This window comes from Alternaria ventricosa (assembly GCF_023758065.1).
Source record: "Alternaria ventricosa strain BMP 2768 chromosome Unknown scaffold_6, whole genome shotgun sequence".
NCBI classification, from domain to species: domain Eukaryota; kingdom Fungi; phylum Ascomycota; class Dothideomycetes; order Pleosporales; family Pleosporaceae; genus Alternaria; species Alternaria ventricosa.
In genome coordinates this window covers 1,686,735-1,714,717 of record NW_026055686.1, presented here as the reverse complement: position 1 = coordinate 1,714,717, position 27,983 = coordinate 1,686,735, and the positions used below count along the sequence as shown (strand labels likewise).

The window sequence follows — 27,983 nt, the reverse complement described above, 5'->3', positions numbered from 1 at the left end:
GGTCGTAATAAAACTTATGTTAGTCGTAAGAGGAGGAGGAAGGGGGAAGGAGAAGGGGAAAGCATCGTCTCTTTGAAGCAATAAAACAAAACTTGTAATCATCCTCCTCGCTCAAGTACCAGAAAATAAGAATGCTGCCAATCTGTCTCGCTCTCGTGCCATCATATACAACTCTCGTCGTTTGTCGTCGGATACATGTCCCATGTCCTTCGTTTCAATCCCTCTCCATATCTCGTGGTAACGTTAAGGGAAAATATTCAACGCTCGCTACGCTTTGCAGTAAATACAAAAGATGAAGCCAACCGCGAATGTGTGCTCGCTCTGCTCGCTGAACCAGTCTGATGCTAAAGGGAAAACCAAAGTACAAAGGAAACAATAAACACAAAACTAAATAGGTGAAGTCGTGAACCAGGTCTCGACGTGGAAGGAAAACAACCGCCATGTTATGCTCAAGCGAAGAAGGGTACCTGATGAGGTAAACCCAAAATTCGACGTTGCCGTCCCATATTGTAGAAGACTGGCAAGCGCCAGAGCTGTGGTAGAAAGGAAAATGGCGATGCCCATCGTAGGCGCTCAAAAGAGAAACGCGCAGAAGAACGAGGTTCCAGCCGGACCATGATGCAACTTGTGACCCTATAGGCACCCCTGTAGAAGGGGTGCTAAGAAGTGAAGCGCTATGCTGATAAATGACAAATGCAACTTAGGGGAGTACAAAGGAGAGGTAGTTTGTTGGTAGTGATCGTGGTGGGGCTATTTAGCCCATGGTCTCGACTTTGGTGCCGTCGGATGTGCTGGGTCGGGACATGGCAGCAGACTCCTCAACGATGCGCTTGAACTCGTGGACGACCTCGGGGGCGATCTTGTCCCAGAGCAGACTGCGAGTGTAGATCTCAGCAGCAGAGTCGCCCTTGCTTTGCTCACGCATAGCGGCGAGGGTCTCGGCAAGGTTGCGACGGTGCGATGGCTGAGAGCCAGGCGAGAGCGGGTCGCTGAGGTCGTCGCTGGTCATGCTGTAACGCGAGCGAGTGAAGTCGAGAGACGTCATGCTGTTGTACTGGTCGGGAGTGATGGAGAACAGCTGCTCGTGCTCTTGCTCCTTGGTAGGTCCAGTGAGGTGAGAGTGCAATTGGTCGAGGTGCGAGCCAGAGATACCAGCAAGCTCAGAGCCAGACATGGTAGTCTTAGGCCAGGCCATGCCGGAAGGCGTAGGCTCGAGACCGGTGACGTGGCTGGCAATGAGACCTTGCTCGCTCATAGCGGTCGACACACCAGCATCCTTGAAGATGCTGTCGAGAACGGTAGCGGAAGCGGCACGAACCTCGTCGGGCATGCGAGGAATGGGAGGAGCGGCACCACCGGACTTGCTTGCGACAAAGGCACCGCACAGCAGGAGCATGAGCAGGAGGCCAGAAGCGACGGGCTTGTCCTCGTCCTTGCGGGACACAAGGGAGAGCTCTTGGTTCTGCTGAGGAGTGGGCTGGTCCTCGGAAGCGAAGTCGTTGACGAAGATGTAGTTGTCCCAGTCGCTGTTGCCCATGTTGAGGTTGTCCATCTCAGAAGCGAAATCAGTGAAGGTGCTGCTGGGTGCGGCAGCCATGCCGGTGCTGCTGGCAGCCTCAAGGCGCTCGGTGAGGACCGAGACCTTCTTGCGGAGCTCGCCGGTCTCGAGAGTGTGGTTGCGCACAAGCTCCTCCTTGTCGAACTGCAGCTGGTTGATCATGTGGTGCATCTCCATGGACTCATGGTGCCACTTCTCCTTCTCAGCGACAAGGGAGTCGTACTCGATGCGCATGGCGGCGAAGTCATCTTGCATTTGGCAGATCTTCTCCATCCACTGCTTCTTCTCCTCTTCGAGCTCCTCGGTGTGCTTCTTCTTTCGTTGCCGGGAGTCAAGTCTATGATGATGTTAGCTGATGAATAGGGAGAGGATAGACCAAGAGGTAGATTGGACCAAACGTGGAGCGTGGAACCAAGAACCAAATGGGAGTACGTACGCGGCCTGGCGGTTGCGGAGGAGTCGTTTTTGCTGCTTGAGCTCCTTGAGGTCCTCTTCGTTGGTGCAGCTCTGGATGAGGTTGTCGATGTTGACGAGGGTGCGCTCGGCCGGAATGTCGAAGCGGGCATTCTTCTTGCGGATGCCGCCGTCACGACGAGGGGAGAAGGAGCGGGGAGGGGTGTTGGGCCTCATGCGCTTGGGTCCGGGCCGTGCGTCCATCTCCTGCTGGTTGAAGGCCATCCAGTCGGAGTGGGTGTGGGGCGACATGGGTTGCTCTGGGGCTGAGGGGAAGACGGCACTAGGTCGGACGTTCTGGTGCACGGGGAGTCCGTGGAAGGGCATCTGCTGCTGCTCGACGAAGGGTGCCGCTCCAAAGTCACCGGGGCCGAAGGGGTTCAGCGGCTTGGGGGCTGTGGGCGTCCTGGAACCAGAGTTGTCGGTCACGGGCCATGACTGCTGTCCGTAGGTAGCAGCTTGGTTGGGTGGTAACCGGGCGAAGGGGTTGTTACTTTGCTCGGTGAAGAAGGGGTTGTTGCCGTTGGTGTTGACGACGGAGCTGGTGGCGGTGCGGTCGACAAACTGGCCGGCGGAGAAGTCCTCCCAGATGGAGGTGTCGGGCGAGAAGATGCCCTGGGTGCTGGTGGTGGGCGACATGAGGACGGGCGTGTCCAGGATGGCGGAGTCGAGGGTGGCGTTGTCGTCAAAGGAAAAGGCGGAAGGTTTCCTGTCGAGGTTGTTCAGTGTGGAATTCGGCCTGTGAAAATCCATGTGATGTGCGTTGTTGGAGTATTGATGGTCCATGGCGGGCCTATGTATCAAAGTACCGGTGTGGGCGCGGGACTGGCGGTGTGGATTGCTCTTTTCGGTAAAGGTGATCGCAGGATGTCCCCAGCGATTGTACTCAACTTCAACGGCGTGCGGGTATATGGGGCAGGAAGACGGGCAGCAGAGGCGATGCGCGTCTGATAGCGAGCGATGGGCAGGTAGCGGCTCAGTGAGGGTCTGGGTGGTGGCAGGTGAAGGTGGGAGAGGGGGCTTAAAGCATGGTAGGCTTCGGGCGGGGTGTGCAGGAAGCGCAAGCCTGCTTGAGCGCGACGACCGGGGTCACGCTTCCGTGGGATGCATCTGGGCACGAAACCGTGCAAGGCCCTGCGATAGGACGCCCCAATAGCGTCGGGTATTGATGCATCATTCCAGCACTCTTCCCAGCAGCGACTGGCTGGGGTTGTCCTGTCACGCCCGCCATGGGCCCATTCACCCTCCGCACCGATTACCCAGTGTTTGCCCTGGGGCCGGCGCTGCACGTCGCTGGACGAGCCGTCTGCGTAAGTGATGCTTTGCCGTTTGTCGCGCGCCCGCTGTCACGCATCTGGGACATGGCCTTCTGTCACTGCCGCCGTCTACCAGACATGGCGCTTGGTACGACAGCTGCCATGCCACAGCTTCGGCTGCTGCTCCCGTGCCGCCCTGCCTGTGCTCTGCGCTGCTGCACCGCTGCTCTGCCTGTATCGATACGCAGCATGACTGGCTAGCCTGCGCGGGCCGGCCCATGTACTGCCATATTCCACCGGACTGCCCCCATCGCGATGCGCCTATACCCTCCTCGGCTGCCCGCCGTGAAAACTCTGCTCGAAACAGTCAAGATGCGATGCGCGCTTGTCAAAAAAATACCCTCCCGCAACTGTGGGAATTGTTGTTTCGTCCTGGTAGCGGCGCATCGCGGGCTTACAGCGTAATCGCCATCATGACTACTGTCTGCTGAGCACGACGCGGCCCGCCTAAGCCCCGGCCGCCCTCACGCAACGACACCCCGTCCCTCACCACACTGACCACAGCCACTCGCAGACGGCAGTTGGCCGTCAGCCGACTCTGATCTCATTTCCCTTGCTGCGCAGGGTGAGCCCTCTTGGCCGCCTCGGTGCTCTTCATCATGGTGTCATCTGTCCAAGTTCCGGCGCCCTCTGGCGTCCGCGAGTCATCTCACCGCTCCCTGCCCGCACCACCCTTCCCTGTCTATTTTGGCTTTTCCACTACCGTTCCTGTACTTCCGTGGCCGCTCTCGTTATTATCGTGGGCAGTTGCTTCGTGCAAGGTACCAGGCGGCCGCCGCTCCGTCTGGCTGGACTCTTCTGCGTGCCCTTCAAGAGGCAAACACCGCAGCCACAGCCTGCCGTCCTGTGCCACCCTCGAGATCCGACTGTCTCTTTTACCGAGGGTCTGGAAACTCTCCAGATTTTCCCCGCCGATCATTGGTCACTTTTCGCAAATCCTTATCATGCTTGCTTGTTGCCGCTTATTATTCTTCCGCCGAGCATCATCGGACGGTTTGTCTCAAGTCTCGCATGATGCCCGTAGTAGGAAAAGTAGGACGCTGCGAAATCTTCATCTCCACCCCAATTACAATCTGCGCGCCGTAATAGAGCCTTGCTATGGCGGTTTGTGCACCCTGCCCGTGCCGTGCAACGCGTACTGCGGCTGCTAAGACATCCATCCCCAAGCCAAACTCTCCAGATCGCGTTACACCAAATCAACGCGCCGTCTGTCGGAAATGGCAACGCGTCATTCTTCTTGTTGACAAGCTAGGTCAACTCGCCGACGCGTAAACGCTGCTCGCGCTGCATCTGGATCGGCCGTGGCTGTTGATCCTCTCTATCATGGCGCGTACTGTGGCTCGCGTTACTCGGGGCCAGGGACTGCATACTAAACCGAATGTAATGCTCCACTTATTGCATTCGGGTGCTTCCGACCTGTCTACCCTGAGACGAGGGCTTCCAGTTGACCGGAATCCGCTACAGACGCTGATGCAAGAGGATCAAACAGACAGCATCAGAAACACGTTGAAGCCCAATCTCTGGGGCGCATAACATAATGGCCCCCATCATTCACGTCGACTAATCGTGTCTTTCAAAAAGGTGAGGCTGTAGCGGTGAAAGACCCACTCTCCGCATCCGCGCATGGACCATGATCACTAGAACCTCGCCGTCATAGTTATTCCTGTCGTAGGGAATGTCCACGATCGTTGACATCTTGGCAGCATGCACCGAGTTTTGTTCTGAAACAATGAGTCACTCGTCTTCTTTCTCCGCAGCCGGCTTTGGCGTGGGGCATGCATATCACCAGAAGCTTAGAGTACCGGCCGAGGACGGCAAGGGCGTGGAAGACGGTGGAAAAGCTAGAAGTCGAGGCCATTGTACCTTTACTCCATCGTAGTGGACCTGAAACACTTCGCGGGCCCGGTTACGCTTCCCGTCGGTCGTCCATTATTAAGCTAGACTGGCGGCCGATATCCAAGAACAGTCTATCGCACGTCTTGCTCCGATGTCGATCAATTTGCGGTGAAGAAGAAAGATTCTTGGATGTTCGGATCATTGCGGTGAAGAGATAGATTTGCTTGCTGAAACGGACGTGGTGTGTTTTGGAAATATGGGTAGAGTCTTCCATAGAGAAAGTGACGCGATGCTACAGGCGGAAGGGTAACCACATGCCTCTTCCTGTGCGATGGATGCCGAGCGGTCTTCCGTTATCTCGCGATGATGGGCACATCACGACCGCGCGAGCCGGATTTTGTGGTTGACATGTTGATCCAATGGAGCGCGGAACCGGGCAAGCAGCGGTGAGTTTCGGAATCGAAGAAAAGCAGCGAGCAAACATGTGAAGGAGGCTGAGTTGAAGAATGACGTTGCACACTCTTAGTTGCGCAACGTACTGTGAATTCGTAACTCCACGCGCTCGGGAGTACTGGGTATCTCGGTTCAAAGCTATGGACATTCTGTGTTCAACATTCCCGTTGTAGTGTAGATAGGGAAAGCACTAACCTTTGTGTCTCCTTTCAAACGCATGGCCTCCGCTTCCCTTGCTTTTGTCGCGTGTTCGTGGCTGTTGCCGTCTGACGTGATGAGTCATAGCGTTGTGTAAGCAGCTCTGTTCTCATATTCCTCCGTTGTCGTCCCTGGCCCACAACTTGACAGTGCGATCTTTGCCTCCACTGACGATCCAAGACGCGTCACTCGTCACGTCGGTACTGAAAACAGGACCTGAGTGACCTTGAAGTGTCTTGCAGTGTGCCCAGTCATCTGCCGAGAAGATCTGAACGTTCTTGTCAAAGCCTGACGAGATGACAAACGTAGAGGCTTTCTTTGGTATGACTTCTCCTTCACTATTCTCCTGTAGCGGCACTTCGCTGGCTGGCCCATCTGTACCCTTAAACCATCGAAGGTCTGTGACACCTCCTGTGTTGGCTGCAATTGAGTTTGTTTCTCTCATCGCTCGAACGTCCCAGCACTTCATGAAACCGTCACCTGAACCGGACAGAAGGCGATGGCCGTCCGTTGACCAGTCGAGACCGTAGATGGGCTTGATGTGGCTCTCCAACATGTAGATGACACGACCTGTACGCACATCCCACACGCGGCCGATGCTGTCAAGACCAGCACTTGCAACCAATGACCCATCACCGCTGAAGCTCACGGTATAGACTTCCTTTGAATGACCCTCTTGCATGAGAAGCTCTTGACCGGTGTTGACGTCCCAGAGTCGCCATGTCGTGTCGTCGGAAGCGGAAGCCAGGTATTGTCCCGACGGATGGAATGCTACTCTGCAGACGCGGTCGGTATGGCCTTCGAGGGTGCGCAGGGGCTTGTCGTCATCTAGCGACCAAAGCTGAATCTTGCCCCCTGCTCCGCCAGATGCAAAGTTTACGCTTGAGCTTGAGACGTTACTACCTTGTAATGTCGCGCCTGGCATCCAGTCTATGCCAGTAGCACGCTCCGTGTGTCCACCACGATATGCCTTCTTCTGCTCCAAGCTGGGAATTTCCAACAACGCGACCTTTCCACCCCAGGTACCGTATGCGACATACTTGCCGTTGGGCGAGACGCGCACAATGCTCACTGGACGATCTGCAGTTTGCGACCCGTACAGCTCGAACCCCTTGAGACGGTCTTTGATCTTGTTCCGGAACTCGACGTGGGTTTTGAGGGGAATGGTAGCTTCGCGACGCTGGAACGCGACCCGCTCCTTTGCGCGGGGTAAAGAGTATTTGGCCATGTTTCGTCGCGCGTCCAGTAGCGCCTGCGTGCCTTGGGTATAGAACTCTTCCTGCTCATCACCTGGGGCTTCCTCCGCATCTTGCATGTCCACGTCTGCCGCATCTTCGCCTAGTGCTTCTGCTGCCTCTGCAAGCAAAGCTCGGAGTCGGTCGCGTCGCTCAGAGGGCCCCTCGCCGAATAGGGTGATGGGCTCACCTCGCGATCGCAGCTTTGCTTTGACATCGCGGTCGGCGGTCGGTACGATTAACTGCGCTGCTCGTCGTTTGCGGTCGAAGTCCTCCATAAGGGAATGGGCCGACGCGTTTCCTCCACCGGGCATAGCATGGTTACGGTCGAGTGGGACACTGGAAAGGTCGATGCCCTCCATCGGGTCAGCCTGGAGGCTGGGGTCAGCTTTTATGCGAACAGAAGTTGCGACTAAGCTCCGAAGCGCGTGATGCTTCTGCGCCAGTCTATCGCTGCAACTCGGGGTACGTACCGGGCCATTCTCCTCTTCAACATAGGCTTGTCGCGCCGGGTGCATGCTCATCGTGACTACGGGTCCCGCGGCGGGGAAGGGTGTTGGTGCTCGGGGGGAGTATCTCGAAAAGAAGTTCCGAGCCAGACCACGGGTTTAGGCGATAGGGCTGAGCTAGCGCCGGTTATGTCATACTCCGCGTTTGAGACGAAGCTTGAATCACCTGCAGTGTTTGGTCTAGACGAATATGCTCTGCAGGTAGAGACCAGATCTCAGTAAAACAATGCCTTTCTGTTATCCCCAGTTTGCTATTGGGGTATTTCTTGCTATATCTACCCAACAAGCATGCTTCAGATAATTGTAAGTACTCCACGAACTAGCCGATCGGCAATGACGACGGCCAATGTGATTTCTTAGCCCAGAAGTCCCTTTTCCTTCAACATAATTTGTCGCAGAGGTACGGCACCGCCAACGGGCGCTGATTCTGCTGCCAATTCCCACGTACTGACTCCCATCTCCAGGCTCTGGCTGTGGCCATGTCATTTGCGATTACCAGCGCTGCGGGCCTTGCGCGACTTCCACCTGTGTCGCGACGCGCCTCATCTAGTGGCCTCTTCCTGTTTGCTCTCGCCGCATCTCCATTGGCAGCGCCTGCCTCGTGCAGTCGAACAACCGGCCTTCATTCCCAGCGCATGCCTTCAAATTTCGCACAACCAACCTGCCCGCTGAACAGAGATACATCTCTGGCCACTGTCGGCTTACGATCCTTTCACTCGACTTCACACAACTGGCGGAGTACGCCGCAATATACATACCACGTTGCGGCATCCTACTCAGCCAAGCAGGATCGCTTCAATGCGGAGCAGAATCTGTTTACACGACCGCTGCATGACCCCAGCAGTAGCAAGGTTGAAGACCTGCGCGAATGCAAGGAGGCCATAGACAAGCGGAAACGAGCGAAAAGTGGCCAGGATGCTTTCTTTTTCAGCCAGGTGGGAAACACAAATACCACAACATTTGGTGTTGCAGATGGAGTAGGAGGATGGGTCGAGTCTGGATTGGACCCCGCCGACTTCTCTCATGGATTGTGCGAGTATATGGCTTGCGCCGCGCGCTCATGGCCGCACGGATTCAACACGACAGCATTACACCCGAAAGACCTGCTCCAAATCGCGTACGACGAGGTCACGGACGATGACACCATTGAGGGCGGTGGTAGCACTGCATGTCTGGCTGTTGCAGAACCTGACGGCAACGTCGAGGTAGCCAACCTGGGAGATTCAGGATTCATGCATCTGGGTCTTAATGCAGTACGACATTTCACGCAGCCCCAGACGCACGCCTTCAATACCCCGTATCAGCTTTCCAAAACTCCCCAACGCATGCTCGTGCAAATGGCTGTATTCGGAGGCCCATCCACACTCTCGGATTTACCAAAAGAGTCGAGTATAACGCACCACAAAGTACGCCATGGCGACGTTCTCCTCTTTGCAACCGATGGTGTGTGGGACAACCTGAGCCCACAGGATGCGCTCGGTATTGTCAGTCGTCACATGGTCGACCTGGGTGCTTGGGTCGAGAAAGATGGCACCATTGAGGTTGGACAGGATCTAGCGAAGCTGGTACAGGCCGACTCAGCTCGTAAAGCTGATAGCTCCTCCCTCCAAGCCAAGGTGGCTGTTGCGATCGCGAAGGAGGCAAAGGTGACGGGGCTTAACACTCGTCGGGATGGCCCCTTCGCCAAAGAAGTACAACGATACTACCCTGGGGAGAATTGGCATGGTGGCAAACCGGACGACATTGCTGCCGTGGTAGCTGTCGTGCTTGAGGATGCACCGCAGCGCGCAAAGCTATGATTATATGCATTAGATCTCTGTTGTTTGGCTGCATGGGTAGGCGATGGCGTTTTGGAGAGGACTCAGGCACGGAATCGGAGGCGTGTCTGCGCATGCCACTATGGGTTGGCAATCGTCTTAGCGTATGAAATTCAGTGGTGGTTACGAATGTTTTAAGACTAGATAGCGACATCAAAAGATCGTTCAATTCATTAGGCCTTACGATACACCTCTTGTATAAATACAGAGAGTGGATCTGAAGCTGGGTGTGTTTAGATCACGGTATACATTTGTTGTGGTTCTGTGTCAAAGTAAATCTCGAGTTTGTATATTTCGTACGACATGGCCCTCAAGATGAGGCAGTCAGCCCAACTTTCATATGATAATGCATGCATCCACTGTAGATAACGTAGACTATCGGCATCTAAGAAACAGTCTTGGTCACTACGTTAATCACCTATGGACAAGCTAGGTACTGATGCTACCATGTCTTTCTGATGACAGCAGGGTCATACGTCAAAGCACTAGTTGTGCTGCAACGTCTAAACGTCAAGACAGACAGAATGCACAGGCAGGCCTAGTCTTGCATAGCGAAGCAGCTTTGACGTCAAACGTGTGGGGCATTTTGCAGCATGGTGCCTCGGCTGTTTGTTTATCGCAGTTACCTCAGCAACGCGGCCACGCGAGTCTCAGGATTCGCGCGCTACCTAAGTATCCATGAACGCCAACTTCACCCCATCTTTACCACGAAATCGCCCGCCCACCTTCCGGATGAATGCGCAACTAACCCTTAGCTAACAATCGCTATCCACGTAACCCGACGAGCACATAGAAAGCAACGCGCTTGCCGAATCTCGACGCGACAATCGAATGGCTACACTTTCTCCCACGCCCTCCTATGGGCGCATGCGTGCGCATTCCTCAATACGACCCAGGAGAGACTCTCCGCTATCCGTACTGGGGCAGTCGCAGGGCTTCTCAGCGGACGCGCCTATGATGCAGAACATCAACATTGGCGACAGCTCCGATGACGAGATACCACAACCCATGAAGCTCAGCGCTTTGACGACGGCACTTCTTGCGCAAGGCAGTGACGTCGACTCGCCTGAGAAGCGGAAACCTAAGCTGAAGATATCGCGCAATGCCTCTGGCTCCAACACGCCAGTGCAGGATACCGTCACACCTGCACCAAGTCTGCGAATAAAGCGAGTGCCACTACGAGGTGCGCCGATGAGACGGTTTCGAAGGACGCCTCAAAGCGAGGAGGAACATCATCCCTCTCAAGACCAGGAGAACATGCCCATCTCCGCGGTCAAGTCGCAGCCTGAGAATGTCCCCGATTCCGTCCTGAAAGTTACCGGTTCCGTCATGAAGGTTGCAGAGGATCGCCATATGCAACCACAGCCGGAGCACCAGTCACCGATACAACGATCTTCGCAGCAACAAGAAAAGCAGATGCCGCTCCAGGCGCTGAGCGCGAACACTCCACGACGACCAGCACCTCCGCCACCGCCGAAGATGTCAGTGTTGGAGACGGCGACTACTGCTGCCGGAGCAGCCACAACAAAGACAAGAGAAAGAAAGAAGAGGAGCACACTATCAGTCAATGGAAAGCATTATTCGCAAATGGACAGGATAGGAAGAGGAGGCAGTTCGGCCGTATACCGCGTCATGGCAGAGAATTTCAAGCTTTTGGCGCTGAAGAGAGTCAAGCTTGAGGATGCAGACGAGGCCACTGTACGGGGCTTCAAGGGCGAGATCGACCTCCTGCAGAAGCTGAAGAACGTTGACCGCGTTGTGCGACTATACGATTGGGAGGTCGATGAGCAACGTCAAGTGCTGAGTGTGGTACGTGTATTATGAAACAAGGCAAAGTTCTATGCTAACATGCACCAGCTCATGGAACTCGGAGAATCTGACCTCGCCCGTATAATACGAATGAAGCTCGATCCCGCCGACGGAGACGGCAAACTAGACCTAAGCTTCACACGCTACTACTGGAAGGAAATGCTCGAATGCGTCGGCGCAGTACACGACCACGACATTGTCCACTCTGACCTAAAACCCGCGAACTTTCTCCTCACCTCAGGTCGCTTAAAGCTCATCGACTTCGGCATTGCCAACGCCATCGAAGTCGACCACACCGTAAACGTGCACCGCGACTCGCACATTGGTACCCCAAACTACATGTCTCCAGAGTCGCTGGAAGACTCAGCCGGCGGTGCCCGAGGCCTACTCTCCAACGGCAACGGCTCCAAAGACATGGCCCTCGGCAAACCCTCCGACGTCTGGAGTCTAGGCTGCATCCTCTACCAGATGGTCTACGGCCGCCCTCCCTTCGCACACATCACCAACCAAATGGCGCGCGTCCTCGCCATTGTAAACCGCGACTACAAGATCGAAATCCCCGACCTCGGCGTCGGCGATGTCCGCGTCCCTCCCGGCCTCAAAGCCACGCTCCGTCGCTGCCTGCAACGCGATGCCTCGCGCCGACCAAACGTAGCCCAACTCCTCGACGAGCGAGACCCTTTCCTCTACCCCGACGGCGGAGAAGACCTGAGAATACCACAGGAACTGCTCGGCCAAATCATCCAACGGGTCGCAGATCGGTTTAGAGATCCGAATAAGAGCCCGCCTACCGACGATGAGATTCGTCAGTATCCAGCGAGTTTCTACGAGAAGATTAGACAGTTGCTGGAAAGCGATTGAGCTTTGTCTTTCTTCTCTTTGTTGTACTCTTGTCTATTCTTGGTGCTTCGTTTGCGGGCATCGGCATGTACATACACGCCTTGTTTTCTTTGTCTCTTTTCCCATCATCATCATCATCATGACGACTCGGCGCTGGGGTTTCTTTGCTTATCTCCATCTTGGGTTGTTTGTTCTTGCTGCTGTCAGCAGCTACATTCTTGGTACCCACTTCTGTTCGCGCGGTATCGCCGCTTTTTGAGCGTTGAAGCGTCGCCTTCCTTGCCAGGGTGTTCTATTTGTTTGGAAAAGGCGCATTGTCTCTTTTCGTTGGATGAACTCATGAATGGCGGTCTCACTCTAGTCGCATACGGTTTCCTTGGTTCGTTGTATATACCCGTGTTGGAGAATTGGGGAAATCGATTCTTTTAATCGTTTATTGAATGACTTGATGCTGCTGCTGCTTATGATATCGTGTGATGGTTCATGTGTAGTGCAAGAACAAGACAGCAGACGTTGGGCGGGCTGAGATGGTTTGCATGTTCGCGTCTGGTGACTTTGCCCTCACGAGGATCTCAGGATCGTGCTTCGGTGACACGAGTTCGATTGTTTCAAGCGGCTTTTCTTGCCAACAATATTGCTGTTGTACATCATGAAACTAAAAAGTACATGTTCATTTATGACAGCAATTAGAGATGATTCATCCCTTGAACACATGTCGGTATGAGCAATAGTTGACATTGGGAATATCCGATATAGAGCACCCTAGCCCAAAGAAAACGCCATATGAATGCTCCATATCCCGTGAGAACGCCAAAGCGATGCTACATATACCTAACACCGCTACCCAACGTTCATGACCAACCCTTCAATGGAAAAGAATAGAATCTAGCCCAAGTATAATCACTCATCAGCCTCCTCATTCAGCTGCTTACGCTTGATAGCAAGATCCGCCTTCTGCTTGTCGATTTGAGTCTGTGCGCGCTTCTTGAAGAGGAAGTTGGTGTGTCTGTCGCGTGCTTCTGTGCTTTGGACAATAGCTCTCTCTAACTCTGCGATTTCGCCCCGAAGTTGCTCTTGACGCTGTTCCTCCGCTGCGGCGGCTTCGTCCACCTCATCGACGTCCTCATCGGAATCTTCGTCGTCGTCATCATCATCGTCGTCTGCGGATGTCGCGGCTGCAGGTGTGGACGCTGCTGTCTCGGTTTCGACAACCATGTTTCCGTTCTGGCTAAGAGCGTGCATGGCGACGTCGTGAGCGGTTGTTGGTGTGTCGGCTTGTTCGACTTGCACATTGTCGTTGTTTGCGAGCAAGGCCTTCAGTTGGTCGTTGTCGCCTTGGAACTCGACCTCGTCATCCATGAGTCCTTCGGCAAGCATCTGCTCCAGTTGGTCGGCATCCATTTCTTCCACTTGGGTAGCGTCTGCCATCTCCTCGTCGTCGACCTCTTCTTCTGAACTTGACTCCTCCGAGCTCTCGGCTTCACTGTCAACCATCTCATATTTGGTTGATTCGGCAAGCTCATCGGCTTCTAGTAGTCGATGTAACGATGCTTCGGCGCGCTCAACGTCGATGTATGATTTGCGTGGGCGGAAACGTCGCTTACGAGCCCACTTCATAGGTGGCGTCAGACCGTGGGGAAACCGGTGGGTGTCTGGGGAGATGTAGGATGGCAGTGGATACTTCTTCGCTTCCTCTTCGTTCTTAACTTCGTCCAGGACGAGCAGCATCTGGCAGACGTCTGCGGTCTTGACCCAGTCCTTCTTGTTCCAACTCTTCAGTGACTCTATAACTGCGGGTAGCTCAACCATAGTCGCAGCATAGTGGCGGCCTTGTATAGTGAGCATAGCCCGACGGCCCTCGCGGTCGAAGAATCGGAAGTGTACGCCGGGCCCTCCCTGTGACACACTCTTGCCGATAGTCTTCTCTTCGATAGACTTGCGCAGTAAATCGCAATCTGGGCCTGGCTTCATGCGCAACACAAACTGAGACTCGATAGCCGGGTCAGGTTCCGCCTCTTCTGCCTCGCTGTCGTATCCGACACCATATGGTCTGACTGGCGGCTTTCCTGCGCCTTTGACCTTTAAGATGGCTGGTCTCGCCGAGGTCATGCTTCCCTTCGGTTTGATGGAGAGCTTGATAGACTGAGTGCGGTTGTGTGACTTGATCGGCTGGGGCGGAGGTTGTTGGACCGCGGCGTAATCGTCATCGTCGTCGCCGCTGTCGTTAGCCATGGCGAGGCTCTTCGCGGTGGGTTTCGGCTTGCGCTTCGCGGCAGGTGAGTCGACATCGTCGCCGTCTTCGCGTGCCCGTTTCTTAGGTCCAGGCTTTCCCGGGGGAATAACGTTGCCGCTTTCATCGAGTTTAGGCTTCTTGGTGTACTTGCGCTTGACTTTGGCGCCTTCGCCGTTCTGGCCATCGGCAGGCTCACCAGCCGCGGGTCCTGAGGGCTTCAACTTGAGCTTGAGGCCTCCTGGCTTCGCGGAAACGGGTGTAGGCGCGTCGGATGGGGGAGGTGCGGCGGGCGGCGCATCGCCAGAAGGCGCATTCGGATTCTTGAGTTTGAGCTTCATCTTGGGCGGCGGTGCGGGAAATTTCGTTGTTCAGGACGGAGATATGGGACTGCGCGCCTGGGTGCGCGACATTTGCGAGGGCGCGCGGTTGTGGGAAAGCTGGGGTAGGTGAGTCGGAAGCGTTGGCATTCCACGGGCGGCGGCCTTGGCGTTCACCGCAGTGAAGGGCCAAAGCTTTCCAGTCGCGTACCTTCACTTTCCTTACACTCGCTGCGCCGGACAGTCCCACCATGCGCCTGCTGTTCCCGCCCTAACAGCACCACACCACAGCGGACCTCTGCATCTTCCATCGCCCACACCGCCGCCAGCATGTCCCAGAACGACCTCTTCCTCAACCTGCTGCGGCCCGCCGTCCTACACATTCTACGCGCCACGGGCTTCCAACACGGCAAACCTTCGGCCGTCGATACCATCGTAGACCTCACGGCACGCTATCTATCCCTACTAGCAGAGCGCACAGCCTACAATGCCTTCTCCAACCACAACGACCTCACCCCAGACATTAGCGATGTGCGCATGGCGATGCAGGATTGCGCCCTTCTCGTGCCCACCATGACAGCCGGGGAAGAACTGTGGAAAGAGATCCTGCGCAAACCCCTTGATGAGTACAACGAGGAGACGGGCGCCCGCGAGAACGAGGCAGCCCGCCGCGACGCCGAAGACACGGCAGACGTGACCGAATTCATTGAATGGGTCAAAGGCGACCAGAACAAGGAGATCAGGCGCATAGCGGGTATCTACAAGCCAGTTGCGACGAATCCAACAGAGCAGCTTGATCAGGAGGAAATGGAGGATTACCTGAACAGTATGTCCGGTTGCCTTTCAACACACCTGTATACTTACTAACTGCTCCCTAGCCCTAATGAAGAAGCACAGCAAAACCGGCGTCGAATCGCGTTTCCAAGGCACCGTTCTGGGAGTCCCAGCCGAACCCAAGACCATCAAAATCGAAGGAGGAGGTGCCGAATCAATAGAAGAGTGGTGTCGCAGAACCCGTGAAAGAGCCGCCAAAGCAGCCGAATCAAAACGAGAGAGCCGCGAAACTACAAACACCGTCGAAACAAGGGAGCCCTCGGCGGACGCGGAAATGGAAATGGAGTGATATCTGGCTGTTCATCTTACAAGCATAGCGAAGGCGTTTGGTCACGAATCATCTTTAAGGCGTTCAGGGATATCTAGGTTATGGGCTGGTCGGCTTTGTAGCCCACAGGGTTACTCCCTGGGTGTGTTGGGAGTTTGAGCTCGCGTGCTCATTATTCCAGCCTGTAGGGTTACGGTGCGTATACCTCTATCATACATTAGGCGATACGAGGTTGTGGCGATGGTATGATATTTATTCCCATAATCACCAGCATAACACTAGTTGAGTAAAGTCGTCCGAGGCATGTTTTATTAGCAAGCACGCTCTCCGTTCAAGAGAAGTCCTGAACCCGTCAGCTACTATATCAGCAAGTAACAAACAATACTACATATACCATGTATGTATGTATAACCCGGAAGTCTACACGAGTGCACCGTTCTTCACCTGAATACGTTGATTTTATTGTAGGCACCAGCGCAGACGAAAACCTGGGTGTATCTATCTAGTTCCTCGTTGCACGGCCGCATGCAAGTTTTGGGACCGATCTCGCACCTAGTCCTCCCGCCATCGTGCCGCGCCGATACCAATGACTACGAGGCAAGACTAAAACGCGGCTCAGACGTTTGTTTTCCACGTCCTCACATGACAACGGCGCGCATTGGTGGGGCGGGCATGAATGACGGGCCCACCCCGCAGACGTCATAGCAATGGCAGATAGCCAAAACAATATCCTCGACAGCTCCAGCCTGATTTCCCATATACAAACCCAATCCACGTAATTTCCAACCTTACATACTCTCTACGACCAAATTCTCATCCGTCAATTGACATCCTACCTACCCAAACAACAACCACATTTACCAACACCAACAATGTCAGGTCTCGATCCCCAGGGCCCCTCGCAGCCCTCCCTAGACCAAGCCTACACCACACCCGGCAACCCAGCGCAGAAAGACCCAAAAGAGCAAGTCCAAACAGAATTCAACGCCACCGACAACGCCGCCACCGTCGACCAACGTATCCCCACCAAGCAAGCTACCGACGCCGAGGGCCTACGAAATGCAAAGTTCGAGGAAGGCATGGGCGTCCACGGCGCACCAGCGGGTGAAGAGAGCAAAGGCCTGACCCATGAAGACGTAGGAAGGCACAAGGAGTTGGATGGGCAACAAATGGCTGCACCGGGTGAGGGACGTGTAGCCGATGCGGTGGCTCAGGGAGGGAAGGGTCTGGGTGGTGGTGGAGAGCAGCCTGATCTGGCGAGCGATCTGGACAGGTGAGTGTTGGATGCTATATGAATGGGTTGGACGTGTACTAACAATTCAACAGGAAGAAGGCTGAACAAGCCGAGGCGAGAGAGGCTATTAAGCAGTCAAAGGGCGAGGCGACACAGACTGGTGGTGCTTTGGGCCAGACTGGTGGACCTGCCAACCCCGTTGACAACTCGACACAGGGTGGTGGTAACTACCCCAACTCTAGCTACTAGGTCTTTTTGGTCTAAAGGCGGAATAGAAGACGATGTCTTAGTTTGTGTGGGTTTCGAGAGTGAGCTGGCTAGTAAACCTGTATGCTTGAGATATGGCAGGAGAATTGCACACGATTTCCCATCAGATCAATGTTCATCATCAGTCATACGACCATTTGGTTTTGGAAGCGACCAAAAGTACACGAAGGATTGTTTTTTTGTAATCTATAATATAGACGAGTTGCTGACGGGCATCTTAGCAATAGGCGTGCTTGAATATGTTGTCAGAATGTATTCGGAAAAGACATGCGAACATTTGAACCTACATTTACTTATTGTTGAGTGAGCTTGAACGCAAGTACTTGAAGATGGGTTAGAGAGGAAAGCATAGAACTAAGCATCACACCAACGCAGACATGTTTATGTTGATTATTGTATTTTTCTTTCTTTGAAGCCCAGTAGCAGTAGCTACACGAGCATTAACGTTATGCGACAGTAACATCGATACGTTATGTGAGCGCCCCAAGGGACAGCGCCACTCTCTATAAGCCCAGCAAATCTCTATCATATACGTCGGCGAGCGTGAAAAGACAAAACCAAGAAAGCGCCATAATGCAGACCTACCACAGCCGCTCCATAGGAAGTCAAACTGGTGGTCAATACATCGAACGCCGAAGATGAAAAAAGCAAACAGCGCAGACCCAACGTTATATACATCAGTGGCTCAAAGAGTCAAGCGAAAGGGGGTGAGGGAGGAAGGAGGAAAGGGATATATGGGCTCAAGGACCCAGGTACGCGTCGAACTGGAAGTTACTCATGTCGGTCGGGACAGGGAGGTTGGGGTCGAAGAAGGTGTTGTTGTCAAACACCATCTGCTCATTCGCATGCATGTTCATACCGTAGTCCATGTATTGATTTGGGTCAATAGGGACCTGGTCCATCATGGGTACTTGCATGGGCATAGCCATGGGAAGCGGCTGTTGCGACGGAGGGTAGGCGGCAGCAGGAACAGCGGTGTTGTCTACTTCGTACGAAGAAGTGTCGAAGGTGTTGTCGATTTGTTCCGATGCGTCGTTGTCGGAAGCGCTTTCGGGCGACTGAGGGGTGGGCTTGTTGTCGACCTCCACCTCTTTGATCCAGTTTTGCTTGAGATACTCCATGGGCGGGTGGTCTCCGCCACCGATGCCACCGCGCTTCTCGTCGTTCTTGCCCTTCCTGCCCCTCTTGCGGGGATGGAAGTGCGCACGGCGAAGATGGGCGGCAGCGTTGTAGTACGCGCCGTACACCTTCTTGTTACGGCAGTGCTTACAGTTGGCGAGGAACTTCTTGTCGGCTGAAGAGTCGACGCAGATGTAGCCCTTCCTGCGAGAGGCATGGGCGCGAGCAATATGACGGTCAAGCTCATGTGTGCCACGGAACCCATCGGGTCGCTCGTTGCAAAAGTTACACTTGATCTTTGGGTGTTGAGGACGCACGTACGGTGTCTTTGACAGAACACCGACAGTCTTAGAGGATCCATCCTCAGACCTTATCCTTGTCATCTGAGCATTTGATGACGCAGACTCGGTCGCATCATTGTTGTCGATTGCCTTTGGGGCGATCTTGCGAGACGCAGCTTGCGCATTGATCTCGCGTTCGCGTTGCGATTGACGAGAGTTGGTCGATGAAGGTGCAGAGACCTCGCTCGAGTAACCCTCGCTTGATGAAGCTGAAGTCGACCTCCGCATATCCTCCGCCAGGCACGACTGATCGTTGTCGGAAGAGGCAAGTGCATGCGCACTTGCAGGAACAGATGAAGAAAGGAAAGCTTCACTGGAGGAGCCAGTGAAGTTGAGAAAATGAGAACCATCAGCGGACTCGCTGATGGGCTTTGATGCGACGTTAAAGGAATAAGGAAACGACCCATCCTCTGGGAGGATGGGCATACATGAAGAATTTGACTGATTACGCGACATGGAAATGTTATCAAAAAACAAAGGGTTGTAACTACCCTGACGACTCATGTTACTAGATTGAGTAACAGGGGTCATCAGAGCGGTTGACGGTGTGCTGGGTGAGGAGGCGTCCGAAGACGAACTCCACTGCAAGCTGGGTGTCAGTTGCAACTGTTGTGAATGCTGGGGGGTGGGGAGGGAAGATGAATTGTCTGGCTGGATGCAGCTGCTGACGTAGTCGCCAACACTGTACTCAGCGATGCTGTTGTAAGCAGTCTCTGGCATCGACTGAAGAGTCGCCTGTCTTCGCATGGAAGTGTCAGAGTACAGCGTGTAGTCGGTGTTGGACTCTTGGGACATTGAAGGCCAGTCAGAGTAGGTGGTGTTTGAGCGGTGCAGGCTGTCGGTCATGGCCGAGTCTGAGCGGTTCATGACGGGAGCAGAGCGAGTCCGGTCCATTGATTCGAAGCCAGTTGTCTAGTGGGTGTTAGATCAGGGACGAGAAGACCAAAAATGTGTCCATACTGGGAGCTGGGTCATATTTGACGTGTTGAAGGCCATTGACCGTGGGACCTGGTGAGCCATGGAGGGTTGCGACGGTTGACAGGCAGCCTGGAACCACGCGCGGTTTAGCTCCTCCTCTGAGAGGTGTGCGTTGCTCATGCAGAAGTCGTGCTTGGCTTGTTCGAGGAAGGCGACGTAGGTATTACTACTACTACTGCTACTATTCGCAAGAGTCGAGGCCATGACGTCTGAGGGGTGGTGGGATGGGTTGGTAAGAATAGTGGTAGCGGTGTAAGAAGCAAGCTGGGCGAAACGATGATCAGCAACAACGGCCAAAGAAGGGCTTGTCTGTGCAGGAAAATCTTACGGTGGTGGTAGATGGTGGTGGTGAAGAAGGAAGCAAATGGGGTTATGTCAAAAGTGTGAGGCGATGAATAAGTGAGAATGCGGGATGCGAAGGGGAAGATGTGCTTTTAGCACCACCTGAGTGCATGGGGGACGAGCGATGCGCTGGCTCGTGTTAGAGAGCGTCTGACGAATGCGGCCCGCGCTGAGCGGTGGACGAAGGGCCAAGGTGAGCTCAGAAGGGCTATCCTCGCTGGCGATCGATGGCATCCGTCTGACGTTTCATTGGGCAAAAAGGGGCGGACGCAATTTTCATTCGCTGCCTCACTTTTGGCACACGGAAGCCAACACCATGACCCTGGCCACTCGATCCTGGGGACTCCCCAGTGCTACCCTATCGTGAACCCACACTCGGTGAGGGACTACCAGGTTTCATGCGTCCATTCGCATTTGGCAAACTGTGCTGTCAGTGGCAGAGCCGTCACCCACACGTTTTTCCTCTGGCGCCGCGCCAATGTCCCTCTTATTCCCAAAGCGTCTACCGCACGGCTGAATAGTCAGCCATCAGTCGTCATCGCCCATGGGTACGCGAAATGCGGAAACGGCGGATCGCCATCAATTTTCTTCCTTGCGTTAGACATGTCAGCAATTGAAGAGTCCAGGCTCAATGATCGTCTCCCATACTGGCAACCGCCAGCCCATGTGTCGTGAACTACCCGTTCAGGATGGCACCTCATCGCGATCACACCTTGGCAGCGCATCACCCCAGGTACCCAGGTACCCCAGCCTGAATCGTGGTACGCGGCTCATTTCCCTAAGGTTTTATTGATCCAATCTACATTATTGCTATCTTGGTCATGAAGTTTCCATCTGTTGTCCCCGACCTGCAGGGGACTTGAGAAAGGCTGCGCCAGGAAGGCCTGGTGATAGCAGTCCTCGCAGCCTGCTCCGCTTACGTTTTTCTGGTGGGTGCATAGAAACCACAGATGACGCGGACGAGAACGAGGACTTCAACCCGGGAGGACCTTGTGTGACACGGGGACCCATTGGCCCTACCTCCCTCACGCTTGATACGCTTGCCTTGCGGGCGACAAAGTCCTCCATCTCTTCATCCATGGCGTCGCTCATCTTTAGACTTTGTCGTAGCCAATACTGGTCAAAGGTGGCTTCAGTAACCTTTGCGACCACACCAAACTCCTCGAAAAAGATTACTATACTATCCAGCCCTGCGGAATCCGATGTTCGCCTTCCTGGCGAGTCTAGTTTGGGGTCAAGCGTTGCGACAGAATCTCTGCGAAGCTTAGCTGGATGCTCTGCCAGTATGATGGCCCCGGGTAGATAAACTCTCCGCCGTTCAGCCGCGTCAACATCTCCACGTTGGTGTTTGCGCTTTAGCGTATGGTGGGCTTCTACGTTTGGCCGTGCGGAGGAGGGCGAGTGGGTTGTATGAGCAATAGGTCTGACAGATCGGACTGACTTCCGACCCCACGAGCGAGATGAGCGTGGGCTACCTGAGGTTTCACTTGTCCCAAGCCGCTCTGGTGGTGTTGCGTAACATTCTCGTGGTGTTTCTAGCATCGAGCTGGGCGAGGTAGGTAATCTCTTCGACTCAAAGTCCGCCAAAGCAGTGTTCAGAGTGTTTAGCGTTCCAAGCTGCTTGTGTTTCACAGTCTCCTGCCCTCGTGATTTCTCGGGAAAGAAGCCGAGAGCACGCGTCGTATGATGAGGTGTCGCTTCGTTATCCTGGCTTGATGGTGGTTTCGGCAATGCCTTGCGTGGTCCCAATCGCCCGTCCCTGGAGACCTTCCTGGTGTCCAAGCAGTTCGCCAACCCCTCATCCGACTTCGGCCGCCTTCTCCTTATAATGTTCGAGTAGCTCAACCTTACACTGATCGCTCGCCGTGGCTCCAGGGGTGGTGTAGCCTGTGCTTCAAAGCCGCCGGGAGGTGCTGTCTGGGACTTCTTCCTCAATCGTGGCCGATCTATCATACTCTCATCGTTGCCCCAGCTTTCTCCCCATAGTCTCTCCTCATTTTTGAGCGTCGGTGACCTTACTCTGATTGTTGGTCTTACTGGCGACTCTATTTGCGCAGGCGAAGGAGGGGATCTCGGTGGGGTTCGTAGTCGTGGAGCGGCTTCGTTGCCTTCTTCTGCCGCTTCGTCTTCCGACGAATAAGAGGAGGGTGAGAACATCAAATCCCAGAGTCCGTCGTACATGCCTATGCTGATGTCGCTCGTAGGGCGGCCTGCGAAGTTTGCAGACGGCAGCATCTCGACAGGCATGTCATAGTAGTCCTCTGCAGAGTGTGCCATGTTGCAACAATGATGATCAGAAGTGCAGAAGTGAACCAACAGATGCACATACATACAAGTAGATGACGATAGCCTTGCTTAAAGGCACCCTTTGTCTACACATGGCTGCACTGATCCTCTTGTTGCACAGACGATGGCGGGAATGCATTCCGATATTTTGGAGGACAAAGAAAGGCAACCGTTTGGGGCGAAGCGCGTACATACACCTAGACAGGAAGTTCTCTATCCGCCAACATCAAGTCAGTAGCCCCGAAGCCGATCAAGGCTGCTTACATTGGGGCAGATTCCCGTCAGATAATCCTCTTTCAGCCCGAACCCGCCCCTTGCATATGCGCAGTCGCCGAGCCTCATCAGTACCACCACCAACGCGATCCTCAATAGCCGGAGCTTTTTTAACATGCACGCCGTCTATTTTCAGATGCCCTGCATATGCATGCGCTCATGGCATCTTTCTTAAACCGTGTGACGTTTTTGAAGTATTGTCTAAGTGCCAGGTCTTCTGTAGTGTCTAGCCTTGAAAGGATATCTACAATACTGGGGGTTTGCGAATCGCTATTTAGCCTTGAAGCTTACTTGTACGTTGGGTTCTAGAAATCTTGCTCTTTAGAGTATAATATGTTCGTCTAATTAGGTATGTACATTGTCACGTACATTTTTGATTCGTTGGAGTAAACTACTGTACACATGTGATAGGACATAATCCTGCCATAGGTACTCATGTGTCAATTCCTCTTGTCGAAGTCCAACCTGTTCATGACAACGTCCAGCATCCGAAGCCTCCCTCATATCGCGGGAGTCTTGCCCAGCGATCTTGCGCAAGCGCACAGCGTATGTAGATATGAATAGATAAAATGCCTGTTCATCGAGAACACTTAGCAAACCGTATGAGAATCAAGCCGGTCTTATATACTCGGATATTACGCCAAGATTTCGCTCAAAGGTACGAACAAAGAGGGCCGAAAAGATGTATTTCTAAGATCGTTACATTTACTTATGTATTAACGCCAGTCCTTGACACCTGATGTGCTTTGTCATAGACGCCTGCTTTTATCATCACGAAAAGAGCCATTTCCAGCTCACAACATGGGAGTCTCTTCCCTCTCGCCAATGACGTTGAGGAAAGCAGTGTGCACATGGCCAGTCAAGTCACTGGCTTGCAGTGACCTGCCCTTCTCCTTGAACGCCAGCTTCGAGCACTCCCTGGTGATGCATGATCCGCCATACGCCGCAAGAGCAAGCGTCTCGCTCCTCGACATCTCGGTACCGATGTCCCAGATCTTGTCGTGGTATGCTTTCCTGTACGCCAACAGGGTTGCCAGACTGCCGGTAAGAGTGTCACCTTGACCACCAGAGCGCTTCAGACCACCCTCGCCCTCAGATACCAGTGTGTGCGAACCGTTGGAGATGTAGTCCTTGGCGCCCTTCTGGATGATGGTGACACCGCCGAATGCCTTTGACAGCTTGGCGCACAGCTCTGAGGGATCGCCTTCGTCGACATTTACGCCCTTGGCCTTGGCTAGCCTTGCGAACTCGACAACGTTGGGTGTGAGAATGCATTCAGTGCAGCCGTCCACGAGTTCTGGCCTTGTCTGAGCGAGGTAGAGGCCGTCGGCGTCCAGCACAAACGGAATGCCCTGTTTCCTAGCCTCTTGGATGACCTGTGCGCAGGTTTCCTGCATGAGTTCGTCGCGACCAAGACCGGGACCAATGACAATGACATGGAGACGTGATAGCATGGCTACTACTTCCGAGGTGATGCTGTCTGCGCTCTCGGACTTGGCGAGGTTCTTCGATTGACGCATGTATGGGTGTACCATGAGGTTGGGAGAGTATGTCTTGATTACCGCACCGGCACCGGGTTCGCAAATTACATGGGACTGTAGCAAAGTGAGCACGTTGTTCGATATAAGAGTATTTGGATGTTCTTACCATGTCGCAACCTAGCTTTGCGGATGCCATAGCAGAGAAGTAAGGCGCACCAGTGTAGTCCTCACTTCCACCAATGACAGCTACACGACCCAATTGACCTGTTCAGATGCGTTAGAATCCACGTTGGGGGCTAGTATTATAGATCATTCCTTACCCTTGTGAAAGCTCTCGAGCATGGGCGGTACCATGTTGTAGACCTTCTTGAGCAGGTCTTTTCTAGTTGCGCTGGCCATATTGGAGTATTGTTCGGGGTGTTGATTGATGTATTGGGTGTTCGTGCGACAAAAAGTATCGAGTCCCGATTGTTGTTAAGGGCTGTGAGGAGCTTTGCGCGGCTATGGTTTTGTTATGGAGCTCAACGCGCGAAGAGTACGTCATAATGATAGCGGGGCATCCATTGCTCCACGCGATGCGCGCGCCACGAAATACCTTGACATATGCGCGTAGAGGACAAAGATATGAGTAGTCAATGTGATCACTGTCGGAAACAGCAGCGGCATGTTCAAGAGATAATTCCAATTGTTATCGATTGCTAAGACAGTCTCTTACTCCGCTAAAGCTCACTAATCTCCGGTAACCTATGAAAGAAGACGCATGTCGCAAAGAATAAGCCCGCGTCTTCTCATCGGACCCCAATAAACCTGCTTGTGCAGCACTATATGTATATACACTGATGACCCTATCGTCCAAAATACGAAAGCTGGTGCGCCAGCTATAGAGATAGCCGAGCGCGTTCTGCTAAGGCATGCTCGTACCAACCATCGCAAGCCGTTGCGCTTCAGTATTGCAGTCAGATTGCTGCAGAAAGACGACCGCAACCGAGCCGAAGACGCCAGTTCCTTGCTCATTGCTCGTGAGCGTGCCGTGTTTAGGTGGACGCATCATCCGTGGCCGCAGCAGCCGTCTCAGGCTCAGCTGTCGCCTTCTCGACGCCTTCTGCACTCTTTTCAGCCTCTTCTTGCGCTGCAGGTGCATCCTTGATGACCTCTTTGTCGGCTTCCGACATTTGCACATCGCCATCCTCGTCAGCAGTCTTGGTGACAGCGGCATCGGTATTAGCATCGTCCTTCTTGTCTTCCTCTGTGGTCTTTTCAGCAGACGGCGCCTCGTCTTTGGCAGACTCAGACTTCTCCCGCTCTTCGCTCTTGACGCCGTTGGCAGCAGCAGGCTCAGATTCAGACGCCAGAGCAGGGTTCCACTTGGAGAGAAGATCACTGGAGCGCTGCTTGAAGTGGTACTCGTCCTCCATCGGAATAGTTTCCAGCTTCTGGATTGCCCTCAGTACCTTGTGAACCTTGGTCTTCCTTATGACATCAGCCTCCAGATCCTCATGAGCCTCAAGCTGCTTCAGGTACTCGTCCATGCTCGTCATGTCCTCGTCTTTTGGTTTCTGGTCGCGCGAGAGGAAGCCCTTTTGCAAGCGATGACGGAGGTAGAGAACTTGCTTCTCGCGCTTCACCAGTCGCTCCTCTTCAGTCAAAGGAGCCTCCTCTGGTGTTTCAATGGCAGCTTCTTCACTCGCTTTCTTCTTGGGCTTGGGCTCCTTCTTGGGTTTCGCAGCCGATGCGGCCTTTGGTGTCTTGCCAGTCGTCAACTTGATCTTGGGAGTCTTTACAGCCTGCAAGCAAATTAGAGTGTGTAAATAAGTGGAAACACGAGGTCCATACCTTCTCATTCTCGCCATCGCTCTGATCGTCCTTCTTGCGCTTCTTGGTGGCCTTCGCCTTCTTTGCAGGGGCAGCATCGTCGCCAGCTTCTCCCATCTCAACATCTTCGGAGTCGTCAGGGGCTGTGCTTTTACGCTTGGCTGACTTCTCAGCCTTCTCCTTCTTCTTCTGCTCCTTCTGCTCTACGTCTTCTTGCATCGCAGATTCGTGGGCAGCCAGCATCTCCTTGAAGTGTGCCAGGTCGTGACCCTCAGCCGCGATCTGATACGCTTCCCACAGCTGCTTGTTCTTTTTCCCTTGATTGCCAGACTCCACGTCCTTCTTCACCTCCTCGATGTCGAATGACAACAGCTCAGTGTTGACCTGCCATGCGAATTCGTTGGTGCCCAGGAACATGACCGGGTATCTCCGATCCTTAGCGTTTTTGCCGCCCTCGAGAAAGTCCTCGCGGTATGTACCGTCAATGCGCTTAGCACTGACAGGACGCTTGCTAAGGAGCGACTCTGGGAGCATTTGCTCATCGCAAACAATGACTGGCCATGGCTGGTAACCCCGCATGGCAACCATAAACATGTCACCAGGCGAGACGTTCAGACGCAGCTCGGGTGGCGGCTTCTTTCCCTTCTTAGCCGGTGTCTTCTTCTTGTGCTCGGGAACACCTGCGCCTGATTTGCGCTTGCCGTTGGCAGCCTTCTTTGGTGCTGGGGTGCCATTCGTTGCTGGCGCGTCGGAGGCAGGGGCGGCATCTGAGATCATGGGTTAGTACGCGATTGTGATACGCTGATAGCCCGAGGCTTGATATCAAGCATGGCTGAACTTACCTGCGTCGTCGCTGGCTGTAGTTGGCTCTGCCTGCGCGTCAGCAGTGACGTCTTCCTTCGCGGCATCGTCCTTTTGAGCAGCGTCGTCTTCGGGAACTAGTTCGCGATCGCGTTAGCTACTGCGCCCTGCAAAATTTACGAGCAGATCATTGGTTACCTTCGGCGACACCTGAGGTGGCTATGACACCGTCCTCAGCCGGCTTTGCCTCAGCGACAGCAGGCTCTGCAACGGCGTCTGAAGAACGCGTCGGCAATTCAGCAGTGTTGGTGGTGTCCGCAGACACGGGTGGGTTGGCCTCGTCCGCCATTGTGCGAGTCGGGCTCACGCTTGTACGATGTCGTGTCGACGCGTAAGGGAGGCGCAGATTCGCGAATTACCTCGTCGATGTGTCGGGCGCGATGGCAGTGTCGCGTGATTGATGGTCGACCGGGTAGATCGATGGTGCGCGGTGGGTGAGGTGGTTGGGTCGTATTGTGGTGGTGTGGGGAGGGCAAGAAAGAAGAGATCGGAGACGCAACTCTTGAACTTTCCAGCGACGCCAGGCGCAGCACGTGACGTTCTTCAGCCTGCACGCACCACGCGAGCTATCGCGTTCAAAAAAGCGCGAGGTAATTGGGATTCGCTCGTTTAGGCACCGGTGAAGTTTTGGTAATGTTGCAGCAAGTGTGGCGTGTTTGCTGCGTCGTGGGAGGTTTCGCGCGATGCGATGACTTGGGTCCGTGCAGGAGTACAGCCCTGAGAGCAGCCGCGCCTCCGGCCAAGCAAACCCACTGTTCTGATACTTGTGCACGAAGCTTGCTGATGATGCGAAAGTGACGGTCTTTCCACGTCCGCGCAGCTCTTTCGATTATGCCTTTCTCGCTTCGTTGAGCTACGGTGAGCGGTCGATCGGCTGTGACTGAGAAGCCGCCACTGACGAGCTAGACGAAGCCCTCTAGGTAAGAGCGCAGGCCGATGGAAGCGACACTAGTTGAAACCAACTTTCCCAGCTCTTTCTTATCCTGTGAGGTCAGTGTGCTCGTCGTTAGAAGATGCCACTTATATTGCGACGATGGTGAGATATGAGCGGCTAAGTTGCGTGGCCCCAAGTGAGAACGCTGAGCTGCGGGGTTTTGGACGTGCTCAGGGTAGGCTTGTCAGGATATTTTGCATTTCGGTTACTACTAGAACATCGTCAGCTTAAGTATTGTTGATTTTGTATAAAACAAAGAAACACTCACCGTAGTCTAGCCTGCACTTTGCCCAAATTCCGGATCTTACCATCGAGACAAAGCCAACGAACCTGCCAGCTCCATTGTCCCCTATGCCTTCGCAACCTCTCTCCTGCGCGA

At 54.1% G+C, this 27,983-nt stretch overlaps 10 protein-coding genes across 10 annotated transcripts; 4 read left to right on the top strand and 6 right to left on the bottom strand.

Annotated features, from left to right (window-relative positions):
- Positions 1 to 754: 754 nt before the first annotated feature.
- On the bottom strand, positions 755 to 2,764 carry J4E93_004669 (uncharacterized protein; the record flags this gene model as incomplete). The annotated part of the gene is made up of 2 exons (XM_049342596.1): positions 755 to 1,895; positions 1,995 to 2,764. 2 exons carry the CDS (start codon positions 2,762 to 2,764, stop codon positions 755 to 757), a joined length of 1,911 nt encoding a protein of 636 aa, XP_049200748.1.
- A 3,159-nt stretch (positions 2,765 to 5,923) lies between these two features.
- On the bottom strand, positions 5,924 to 7,573 carry J4E93_004668 (uncharacterized protein; the record flags this gene model as incomplete). Its single annotated transcript, XM_049342595.1, has 2 exons — positions 5,924 to 7,420; positions 7,523 to 7,573. 2 exons carry the CDS (start codon positions 7,571 to 7,573, stop codon positions 5,924 to 5,926), a joined length of 1,548 nt encoding a protein of 515 aa, XP_049200747.1.
- A 620-nt stretch (positions 7,574 to 8,193) lies between these two features.
- Positions 8,194 to 9,357, top strand: J4E93_004667 (uncharacterized protein; the record flags this gene model as incomplete). Its single annotated transcript, XM_049342594.1, has 1 exon — positions 8,194 to 9,357. The coding sequence occupies one exon, from the start codon at positions 8,194 to 8,196 to the stop codon at positions 9,355 to 9,357; it is 1,164 nt and encodes a 387-aa protein (XP_049200746.1).
- Positions 9,358 to 10,206: 849 nt separating this feature from the next.
- J4E93_004666 (uncharacterized protein) lies at positions 10,207 to 12,045 on the top strand (the record flags this gene model as incomplete). The annotated part of the gene is made up of 2 exons (XM_049342593.1): positions 10,207 to 11,184; positions 11,233 to 12,045. 2 exons carry the CDS (start codon positions 10,207 to 10,209, stop codon positions 12,043 to 12,045), a joined length of 1,791 nt encoding a protein of 596 aa, XP_049200745.1.
- Positions 12,046 to 12,924: 879 nt separating this feature from the next.
- On the bottom strand, positions 12,925 to 14,595 carry J4E93_004665 (uncharacterized protein; the record flags this gene model as incomplete). The annotated part of the gene is made up of 1 exon (XM_049342592.1): positions 12,925 to 14,595. One exon carries the CDS (start codon positions 14,593 to 14,595, stop codon positions 12,925 to 12,927), a length of 1,671 nt encoding a protein of 556 aa, XP_049200744.1.
- A 309-nt stretch (positions 14,596 to 14,904) lies between these two features.
- Positions 14,905 to 15,697, top strand: J4E93_004664 (uncharacterized protein; the record flags this gene model as incomplete). Its single annotated transcript, XM_049342591.1, has 2 exons — positions 14,905 to 15,400; positions 15,453 to 15,697. The coding sequence occupies 2 exons, from the start codon at positions 14,905 to 14,907 to the stop codon at positions 15,695 to 15,697; spliced, it is 741 nt and encodes a 246-aa protein (XP_049200743.1).
- An 851-nt stretch (positions 15,698 to 16,548) lies between these two features.
- J4E93_004663 (uncharacterized protein) lies at positions 16,549 to 17,159 on the top strand (the record flags this gene model as incomplete). The annotated part of the gene is made up of 2 exons (XM_049342590.1): positions 16,549 to 16,949; positions 17,003 to 17,159. The coding sequence occupies 2 exons, from the start codon at positions 16,549 to 16,551 to the stop codon at positions 17,157 to 17,159; spliced, it is 558 nt and encodes a 185-aa protein (XP_049200742.1).
- Positions 17,160 to 17,917: 758 nt separating this feature from the next.
- J4E93_004662 (uncharacterized protein) lies at positions 17,918 to 19,819 on the bottom strand (the record flags this gene model as incomplete). Its single annotated transcript, XM_049342589.1, has 2 exons — positions 17,918 to 19,549; positions 19,598 to 19,819. The coding sequence occupies 2 exons, from the start codon at positions 19,817 to 19,819 to the stop codon at positions 17,918 to 17,920; spliced, it is 1,854 nt and encodes a 617-aa protein (XP_049200741.1).
- Positions 19,820 to 23,310: 3,491 nt separating this feature from the next.
- On the bottom strand, positions 23,311 to 24,396 carry J4E93_004661 (uncharacterized protein; the record flags this gene model as incomplete). Its single annotated transcript, XM_049342588.1, has 3 exons — positions 23,311 to 24,111; positions 24,164 to 24,261; positions 24,318 to 24,396. The coding sequence occupies 3 exons, from the start codon at positions 24,394 to 24,396 to the stop codon at positions 23,311 to 23,313; spliced, it is 978 nt and encodes a 325-aa protein (XP_049200740.1).
- Positions 24,397 to 25,031: 635 nt separating this feature from the next.
- J4E93_004660 (uncharacterized protein) lies at positions 25,032 to 26,959 on the bottom strand (the record flags this gene model as incomplete). Its single annotated transcript, XM_049342587.1, has 4 exons — positions 25,032 to 25,781; positions 25,831 to 26,576; positions 26,652 to 26,747; positions 26,809 to 26,959. The coding sequence occupies 4 exons, from the start codon at positions 26,957 to 26,959 to the stop codon at positions 25,032 to 25,034; spliced, it is 1,743 nt and encodes a 580-aa protein (XP_049200739.1).
- Between the last annotated feature and the right edge of the window lie 1,024 nt (positions 26,960 to 27,983).